Raw genomic sequence first — 10,127 nt, forward strand, 5'->3', positions numbered from 1 at the left:
GCAAATCAAATAATGAGGTAGAAAGGGACCAAGGTATTGTAGTCTGTGTCTGCAGACTGGATTATCATAGATTGCCATGCAGGGTACTATGACACTAACATCCAACACACACAATGTGCAGGTCTGGCAGCATCTGTGGAGGAGAAAACAGAGTTAACGTTTCGGGTCCGGTGACCCTTCCTCAGAACTGATGGTGGTTGAGAAAACATCAGTTTATATGCAGAAAATAGGGAGGTGGGTGGGGTGGGGACTAAATGATAGGATAGAGCCCAAAGAGAGAGAAAGACAGTTGGACAGACAAGGGAGTTGCTAACGATCAGGCTGGGAGGGTGAGTAGTTGTTAATGGGGACTGTTAGTGACTAACAACAGTGGGTGTGTAGTGGCAGGCTATGTGGTAACAAGGCCTGGTGTGTGGGATAGGGGGCTGGGACATGGGAGAGTTTAGGCACTAAAATTATTGAACTCAATATTGAGTCTGGAGGGCTGTAGTGTCCCCAAGCGGAAAATGAGGTGTTGTTCCTCCAGCTTGCGTTGGGCTTCACTGGAACACTGTAGCAAGCCGGAGACAGAGATGTTGGCCAGGGAACAGGGTGGTGCATTGAAGTGGCAGGCAACAGGTAGTTCAGGGTCTTTTTTGCGAGCAGAACGTAGATGTTCTGCGAAGCAGTCGCCAAGTCTACGCTTCGTTTCCCCAAGGTAGAGGAGACCACATTGTGAGCAGCGAATGCAGTAGACTAGATTCTTGGAAGTGCAGGTGAAGTGTTGCTTCACCTGGAAGGTATGTTTGGGCCCTTGGTTACTGGGGAGGGAGGAGGTAAATGCGCAGGTGTTGCACCTTCGCCGGTTACAGGGGAAGGTGCCTTGGGCTGAGGGGAGCTGTTGGGGGTGAAGGAAGTGTGGACCAGGGTATCCCGGAGGGAACGGTTCCTGCGGAAGACGGACAAAGGAGGGGAGGGGAATATGTGGGGAAAATGAGTGGTCTCCTCTACATCGGGGAAACGAAGCATAGACTTGGCAACGGCTTCGCAGAACATCTACATTCTGCTCGCAAAAAAGACCCTGAACTACCTGTTGCCTGCCACTTCAATGCACCACCCTGCTCCCTGGCCAACATCTCTGTCTCCGGCTTGTTACAGTGTTCCAGTGAAGCCCAACACAAGCTGGAGGTACAACACCTCATTTTCCGCTTGGGGACCCTACAGCCCTCTGGACTCGATATTGAGTTCAATAATTTTAGGGCCTAAACTCTCCCATGTCCCAGCCACCCACCCCACACACCAGGCTTTGTTACCACATTGCCTGCCATTACACACCCCGTGTTGTTAGTCACTAACAGTCCCCATTAACAACTATTCACCCTCCCAGCCTGATCGTTAGCAACTCCTTTGTCTGTCCAACTGTCTTTCTCTCTCTTTGGACTCTATCCTATCGTTTACTCCCTACCCCACCCACCTCCCTATTTTCTGCACATAAACTGACGTTTCCCCAGCCACCATCAGTTCTGAGGAAGGGTCACCGGACCCGAAACATTAACTCTGTTTTCTCCTCCACAGATGCTGCCAGACCTGCTGAGCTTTTCCAGCGACTTTGTTTTTGTTCCTAATTTACAGTATCCGCAGTTCTTTTGGTTTTTACACACTGTGCAGAACTGATGAACCTAGCTAAGCATGTGTAATGAAGTTTGGCTTATCCAAGAGTCTATAGAACGTAGAAAGAGTTACACCCCAAAATTGGGAAAAAAAATTGTTTTCTGAAGAAGGGTCTAGGCCCGAAACGTCAGCCTTCCTGCTCCTCTGATGCTGCTTGGCCTGCTGTGTTCATTCAGCTCTACACCGTGTTACCTCAGATTCTCCAGCATCTGCAGTTCCTACTATCTCCAAAAAAAATTGTTGATTGACAGCCTGCAAAATATACCACCAATTGCACAATGTATGTCTATACACATAAAGCGTTATTAAGTGCTTACAGTTTCTGCTATTAAGACTTTACACAGTGCAGATGATTGATCCATCAAAAAACCTGCAGGGAAAGCAGTTTTTTTTCTATATTGCTTTTTCACACATCCTATCCTTATTATAGTGTCCATGGTTCTATACAGAGCTGATAATGGATGATTGGGAATCTAAATATCAAAGCTTGATGTGGAGGGTACAAGAAACATGGGGAAGACACAGAGGGCCTAGAAAAGAGCCTTTGAATAGAGAGTGCCCATACCTGTAATAGGCACATGTTTGTGGGGATGTGTTATAAGCTTTCAACCTGCTCACACATATTCTTTATGCACCTCTGAAAAGCAGCTTTAACAAAAAGTTACAAGTAACTAATCTTGAAGCAGGATAAGGAAGAAGATTTATTTCATTGTTTGACCGTCTTTCACTGGTTATTATGTCACTGAAGTAAAGTGGTGCCTACATCGGGATCAGGGAAGGACATTAAATGAGGCACATGAGTGCTAACTTTTGGTGTTGTGGACACAGTCAGTTAGCCAGGGCTCAGGCATTGAAAATGACAAGCTGATCAAGCACTATAGATCCTTCAAAACTCAGGACAGCGGCAAACCTACAACATGAACATTGAACTCCATGTCAGTCACAGCATAGGAACTCTATTCTTAAGGATATTTCCTTTGTTTAAAATGATTGCCAAACTACGTATAATTGATGAATCAAGGACAAGGGGGCTCAATCTTAGGATTAAACTGGGGGGCATTTAGAATTGAAATCAGGGAGAAAATCTGCAATTTCCTCTCGTCAAAAAAGACAGATGCATCGACTTTAGTTCAGTAAGGATGTGAGGGGGTATGGATGAAAGATGAGTAAATGAGGTTCAGATTGATTATGATTTAAATAAACAAACAATCCTTGAGGGGCTGAGTGGTCTGTTGAATCATAGAGTCCCTACAGTGCGGAAACAGGCCCTTCGGCCCAACAAGTCCACACTGACCCTCAGAGCACCCACCCAAACCCATCCCCCTATAACCCACCTAATCTACACATCGCTGAACACTACAGGCAATTTAGCATGGCCAATCCACCTAGCCTGCACATCTTTGGACTGTGGGAGGAAACCGGAGCACCCGGAGGAAACCCATGCAGACACAGGGAGAATGTGCAAACTCCACACAGACAGTCGCCTGAGGCTGGAATCGAGGCTGTGAGGCAGCTGCGCTAACCACTGTGCCACCGTGTTCCTCCATCACATGTTCCTTTGCCTCCTTTATCACTAACACCTAGCATGGCTATCTACTTCACAATAAACCACCCTTCAGCTTTGATACTGCTACTGTTCTGAAAATTCTGAACTGATCGATAAACATTTATTGTTCATTGACTTCTAATTTATTTTTGTTCACTGTTTGCTCGTGTACAGCTTTACTCAGAGTACAGCTGTCATGTGTGATGGTGCATGAAAGTGGTTGCACGGTGCCACAAATAGAAATCTAGGTTTATGCTCCATTAGGGGTGGGTAAACTGTCAGTTCATTTAAATGGTTGAATAATTAACCCTGAAGTAATTACAATCTGATGAACTTCAGGCTCATTAGGTACAACTTCTAGAGTCAATGAGTGCACTATTTTCCTTCATCCCCACATATCAGTCATGCAAATTGGCCAAAAATGAATGGAACCACAAAAGTGGAGCCAATGTCATGAGCACTCCCTTAAGTTATGTGTGTTCCAATAAGACAGGTTGCATCTGGATACATTTTCACCTGCATTCCCTGGACACAAATCATCGATCGATCAGATGTACAGGCAATGAAGTCAGAGACCGTAATGGAGCCCACAGGACCATCATAGCATTTACTAACTCTTCTACTGTTGAAACAATATGAGGGCAAATGGGAGAACCAAACTGAGAAAAAAGGAGATGGCAATATATTAAAACAAAACTGCATTACAAGTTGCCAGACATTAATTTAGGAAAACAGGAATAAAATGTATCCTGATCAATGCCTAAACCCTATTTATCCTTGATTCATTTCGCTCGATCCCCCTAACCGACACACATCTATTGATCTCAGTCTTGAAAGCTTCAACCGACCCATCATCCAGAGGCTTTCTGAGCAGCAATGCTGCAATCAACATCTGAACTCTCATGGTCTCTGCCACTGTTTAGTGATCAGGCCAATAACATCTGTACCCTGCTGTGAAACAACAACTCAGAGAGAAGTTGAGAGATCAGGCAAAGGAGAAAAAGGACAGCAGTCAAATCAAATATCAGCGCTGAGATAACAAGGTGTAGAGCTGGATGAACACAGCAGGTCAAGCAGCATCAGAGGAGCAGGAAGGCTGACGTTTCGGGCCTAGACCGTTCTTCATTTTGTGAAGAAGGGTCTGGGCTCAAAAGGTCAGCTTTCCTGCTCCTCTGATGCTGCTTGGCCTGCTGTGTTCATCCAGCTCTATACCTTGTTATCTCAGATTCTCCAGCATCTGCAGTTCCTACTATCTCTGAAACAAATATCAGCGCTATTGTCATGCTCCTTTCTCCTCCCCCATCAAATTTCAGACAGTACGAGTGCAGTTCAGTTAACACAGAAGGGCTGGACACAATGGTGCAGTAATGGCCCCTATCCACTTCAATGGAAAGTGGCAGTCATTTTCAGAGACCTCGATGGGATTGAACAGTAATCAGCCAACTGCGCATCTGTTGTTCGGGCTTCTGTGTCCTTAAAGTTGCAGAATCACACCCCCGCTCCCCCAATCCCCCTTATCCTTCCATCTGCCCCAAGACCTGTCGTCCAATCAGTCACAGCAGTGTCATGAGCACGGTGCGCATAGCAGATACTGCACCAGGCGTGGGAGAAGCGAGCACAGGAAAGATTCAGGGGAGTGGGCATTGTTCACTGCAATCTATCAAGCTGCACCCCCCACCCGCCTCATACCCCAGCAAAGTAGGTGGAGCAAGTATACATCTCTGGCCATTGGAGGAGCCCGCTAGGTGCCCCTTTAGAGGGGGCAGCAACTCTATCAACCTCTCGGACAGGCCATCACTTTTCAGTGGGCAACCTCCTCACTGGGCGAATGCCCTCCCACCCCCCCTCCCCACATCCACTGCTGGTATTCCACCAAAGTTGGTGGGAAGAGACCCCTAAGTAACTATTACTGGGTCACTGAATGTCCTCAGTTGGCCTCTAGGTCGGAAAACCAACCTCAGTTTTCCCTGCCCCTAATTTTGTTGTGGCGTGGGAAGGGGGCAGAGGGTGCTGACACTTGGTGGCAGTAGCGAGAATAACTCCCCTCCCGCTTCTGTGGCTCCATTCCCCTTGCCTTGCAGCCACTACCCATCCCCTGGTGACGGTAGGGCGTGCAGGCGTGTGGTATTGGGGAGGAGATACTTCTGCCCTCAGTGTCAACGTTAGATCCAACAACTACAAACTGCATTTATATGCCTCCTCTAACAGGTGAGGTGTCCCAAGGTGTTTCATGGGAACAGAACCAGACAAATAATGATCCTGAACCAAAGGAGGGAATATTTGAGGAGGTGGCCAAACATTTGATCAAAAAGGTATGTTTTAATGAAAGATGGAGAGAATTCGTACAGTGTGGCAGCAGGCCATTCTGCCCATCGATTTCATATTATCCCTCTAAGGAGCATCCCACCCAGACCTATCCCTGTAACCCTGCATTTCCCATGGCTAACCCATCTAGCTTACACAGTCCTGGATACTATGAAACAATTTAGCATGGCCAATCCACCTAGCCTACACATCTTTGGACTGTGGGAGGAAACCGGAGCACCCGGAGGAAATCCTCACAGACACAGGTAGAATGTCCAAACTCCACACAGACGGTCGCCTGTGGGTGGAATCGATCCCAGGTCTCTAGTGATGTGAATCAGCAGTGCTAACCACTGAACCACCGTGACACTTGGCAGGCTTAAAGTACAGACTCTAACATTGTGGCAAAAGAAATGGAGATAACACAGTTAAAACTTAGGCCTGTTATTTCCCATTTCAAATTGTATTAAAGCACCATGCCGTCCAGCTCCAACTCATGCCGCATTGGCCAGTCTTGCAAAGTGAGGCTAAGCTGCACTTCACTCACACACAAAAATAACGAGCTAAATTTTCCAGTCGGTGTCAGGAAGCTAAATAATACCCCCACTCCTGACCCCATGATGTAAGCACGAGATATAAACAGGCCGCTGGGGCTGGAGGCGAGCTTCTTGCCGAGTTTGTGGCGCCGAGTGTTACTGGGAGACCGGAGCTCCTTGCCAGTGAGAAAGCAGTCAGCAGCTATGATGGGGGGCCTGCCGTTACCTTGCACAGGAGACCAGGCAGCATCTCAGCGCCTCAGCAGCACACTGCATACAATATGGCCAAAATGCCATATTCATTGTCATGCACAAGATCCCATAGCTCCTGAAAGCGGTCGACGTTTTTAAAACAGCTTTGAAAACTGCATTCTCATCCTCCCTGATCCATTAGCAAGCTCCTGCAGGAATTGGATGGGTTGTTTACTTGGAGGGGAGTGGGTATCCCAAAGAAAAGTTAGTTGTGGTGCAGAGGCACCAGACTACCCTTTGAGAACACAGATTTTAAACTGCGCCTGCCAACCTTCCTGAGCCTGTCGACAATTGTAAATCCCAACTCCTAACCCTATTACATTATCAGCAGTTTATTTTCAATATGAATGAATGAACAATGATTTTTGTTTTACTGTCATGTGTATTTTATAATGAGAAAAACAATAAAATACAGTGAGATGCTTTTCCACTTTTGCCATGATCTAACAATATTTTGAATAGTTTAAGAATAAGAAAAAAAGTAGAAAGATAAAGCTCAAAGAGAGTCCATCAGTCCTGAGCCAGCTTATCATCAACATTGCCTGCACTGCCATCCCTGTCTTTATTAATTCACTGGTGATAGAATTACAATATCAATGAGCAGGAACAAAAATGAAACCAATTCTTTCAGAACACTGAATACTGAGCATCTCCTCCATCCTTACCATCTTTGTAGGGATGTATGTAGCCAAATATCCGAAGCCCATAATTCTTCCATTTTGGAGAAACAGCAATCTTATTCACCGAGGTACGTGTCTGAAACAAAAAAGATAAGTTTTCATTCCTCATATTTATCCACTGATCTTTATATTCTTCAACATTAGACACTGCAGATGCAGGAAAGAGAGTCATAGAACTGTACGACATGGAAACAAACCCTTCAGTCCAACTCATCTGTGCCGATCGGATATCCTAAATTAATTGCCAGCATTTGGCCCATATCCCTCTAAACCCTTCCTATTCATGTACCCATTCAGATGCCTTTTAAATGTTGCTGCTGTACCAGCCTCCACCACTTCCTCTGGCAGCTCATTCCATACACGTACCACCCTCTTCATGAGAAAGTTGCCCCTCAGGTCCCTTCTAAATCTTTCCCCTCTCACCTTAAACCTATGCCCTCTAGTTTTGGACTCCACTACCCTGGGGAAAAGACCTTGGCTATTCACCCTAACCATGCCCCTCATGATTTTATAAACCTCTAAGGCCACCCCTCAGCCTCTGGTGCTCCAGGAAAAATAGTCCCTGCCTATTCGGCCTCTCCCTATAGCTCAAACCCTCCAACCCTGGCAACATCCTTGAAAATCTTTTCTGAACCCTTTCAAGTTTCACAACATTCTTTCTACAGCAGGGAGCCCAGAATTAAACACAGTATTTCAAATAGAAAATACCAGAAATACTCAACAGGTCAGGCAGCAACAAAGAGTGGTAACATTTAGGTCATTATACTTTGAAATGTTCCAGCAATTTCAGTTTTCATATTATAACCTAGAACATATGGTCCTTGACAAACTTGAATGTTCTTGTGATATTTTTAAGAGAAATAGTTTTACTGTCTTCATGCATGTCACTGATCAACTATCAATATCTAGAATGAGCTGCTTGTCTCAGAATGATCTGTTTAATGGCCTGCTAATCATAGTCCTCACCGCAGCCTCACAGACACCTTCATTGCTGCTTCATCAGTCATTCTTGAAGGCTCTTTCGGGGATGCTAACAGCTAATCATGAATTTCTTCCAAATGTTGGGTGCTTTGTGGTATGGTTAGCAACAATGCCAAAGTAAGGTCAAACCACTTCATTGAGCAGACACCAGCATATTTGCACAATCCAAATTCCAGACGTAGGTACAGTGAAATAAAACAACAGCCAATTTATGCTACATAAATTTCTAATGGACATTATCTTTATTCTTAAAACACAGCAATATAGGAGGTATATTTTATTTTAAATAGTGATTACTTAATTAAGAAAAGTCCAATAGCTAGCTTGTATGCGCACACATGCCAGCAAGCAAGACTGAAGCAAGAAAGCATGATAGAATTCAACAGTTGGTCTTCGCATTGCCTACCCACATATTCCCAACATGGCTGAAACCTTATGGGTTTTGTGGGATGGCCCTGGAGACAATTAAGTGGCTGATTAATGGTTACTTTAGGGTTCATCCCACTGCTGCCTGTAGAGCGGCATGATGGCTCAGCAGCAGGGACCCGGTTCGATTCCATCCTCGGGCGATTGTGCAAACTTCACACAGATATTCTCCCTGGGTTTGCTCCGATTTCCTCCCACAGCCCAAAGATGTGCTGGCTAGGTGGATTAGCCATGGGGAATGTAGGGTACTGAATGGACTCTATGGGCCAAATGGCCTGCTTCCACACTGTAGGGAGTTCCATGTCATTGGGAAACTTGGCAGCTTTAGCTGCCAGCATGAGGGAAGATGTGAATCTCCTTTGTGGACTTTCTGGATCCATTGGAAGCATTAATTTCTGAAGGTCATTCTTCCCCTTCCTCACTCACCAACTGCCCAACAGCCTCACTCCCCCTCCTCACCAAAACATCTCAAGACTTAATCTGCGTTCCTTGATGTGAGGGGTTTGATGTAGTCCCAGTAGTGGCCACCATGCCCCTGGCACTGCAGATCAGCTGGCAGCTCTGTGAGATGGGCTATCCTCCCAAGAGAATGGCCAAAGTTTCACCTGAAAACAATGAACACCGCTCTCAGAATTAAATTTTGGTGGCACAGCTATCAGAACCATGGGTGGGCACCCTCAATCTTTTAGCCTGGTGGCATTGGTAGGGAAATGGGAATCTGTGCCTCCCTCTACATACCAGTTGCTTGAAATATAGGATCTTACAGCAGAGAAGAAGTTAATTTTTCCCATTGCAGTGGTTCTCTAAAAGAACTAACCACTCAGTCCAATGCCTCTGGGTGCTGCCCATACCCTTTTAAATTCTTACAAACGTCATCGAGTTAAATTACAGATTTTCTCTTCGTAATTTTGGCTGAGGTATAAATATTGGTTAACCTCTTTCCCTCCATAATAGCGTCACTGGATTTTTACAGGCTCCTTAGATGGTACACTGTGGCTCTGTTGATGATGTTTTCCAAAAGTCAATACTTCTGCCAGTGCAGAATCCTATTGCACTGTAATCTCAGCCAAGCATTCGGGTCTTTCTGATTGCGAGATACGGTGGCACAATTTGCACCAACTATGAGTGGAACGTGAGGAAAAATGTACTTTCTGCATTAAGTGGAAGGGAAAACAAAGAGCGAGCTACCCAAGGGTAATCCCATCCACTTCCTAGAACCAGGTACAAACATCACATGCTGACAGTAACGTAGCAGCAAGTTAACTGCCTCCGCTCATGACTGTGAAATTGTTCACAGCGCAGGAGGCATTACAAGAGGACAAAAATAACCACAGCAAATCAGAAGGAGGCAGCGAAAGTCATTTGGAGAAGTTTAGTAATCGTTGCATTCTTACATTTTGCATTCTTGCTTTGAAACCAGAGGAGAGGTGGCATTGGTTGAAGGTGTAAATCTGCAGGTTACTTACATGAGGGTAAAGTGGAAAATGAATATTCTTCCGAAGCTGATAAATGGAAGAGCCACACCAATCCTCAAAAACATGAAGGTTCACTTTGCCTTTGTACTGCAAAATGAAAAGAAAGTCAACATTTATCATTGAATCAGAGATAGTAGGAACTGCAGATGCTGGAGAATCCGAGACAACAAGGTGCAGGGCTGGATGAACACAGCAGGCCAAGCAGCATCATAGGAGCAGAAAGACTGACGTTTCGGGCCTAGACCCTTCATCAGAAAAGGGGGAGGGGAAGGGGGTT

General features: G+C 45.5%; 1 protein-coding gene across 2 annotated transcripts in view; it reads right to left on the bottom strand.

Annotated features, from left to right (window-relative positions):
* b4galnt4a (beta-1,4-N-acetyl-galactosaminyl transferase 4a) overlaps positions 1-10,127 on the bottom strand; it is a 659,693-nt gene that overhangs the window by 252,507 nt on the left and 397,059 nt on the right. For both annotated transcript variants that reach the window (XM_048607214.1, XM_048607215.1), the window contains exons 4-5: positions 9,842-9,937; positions 6,954-7,044 (exon numbers count right to left, since the gene is read on the bottom strand). In XM_048607214.1, the coding sequence (XP_048463171.1) occupies positions 6,954-7,044; positions 9,842-9,937 (187 nt within the window). The remainder of the gene's footprint in view (positions 1-6,953; positions 7,045-9,841; positions 9,938-10,127) is intronic.

This window comes from Rhincodon typus, chromosome 17 (assembly GCF_021869965.1).
Source record: "Rhincodon typus isolate 14 chromosome 17, sRhiTyp1.1, whole genome shotgun sequence".
NCBI lineage: Eukaryota > Metazoa > Chordata > Chondrichthyes > Orectolobiformes > Rhincodontidae > Rhincodon > Rhincodon typus.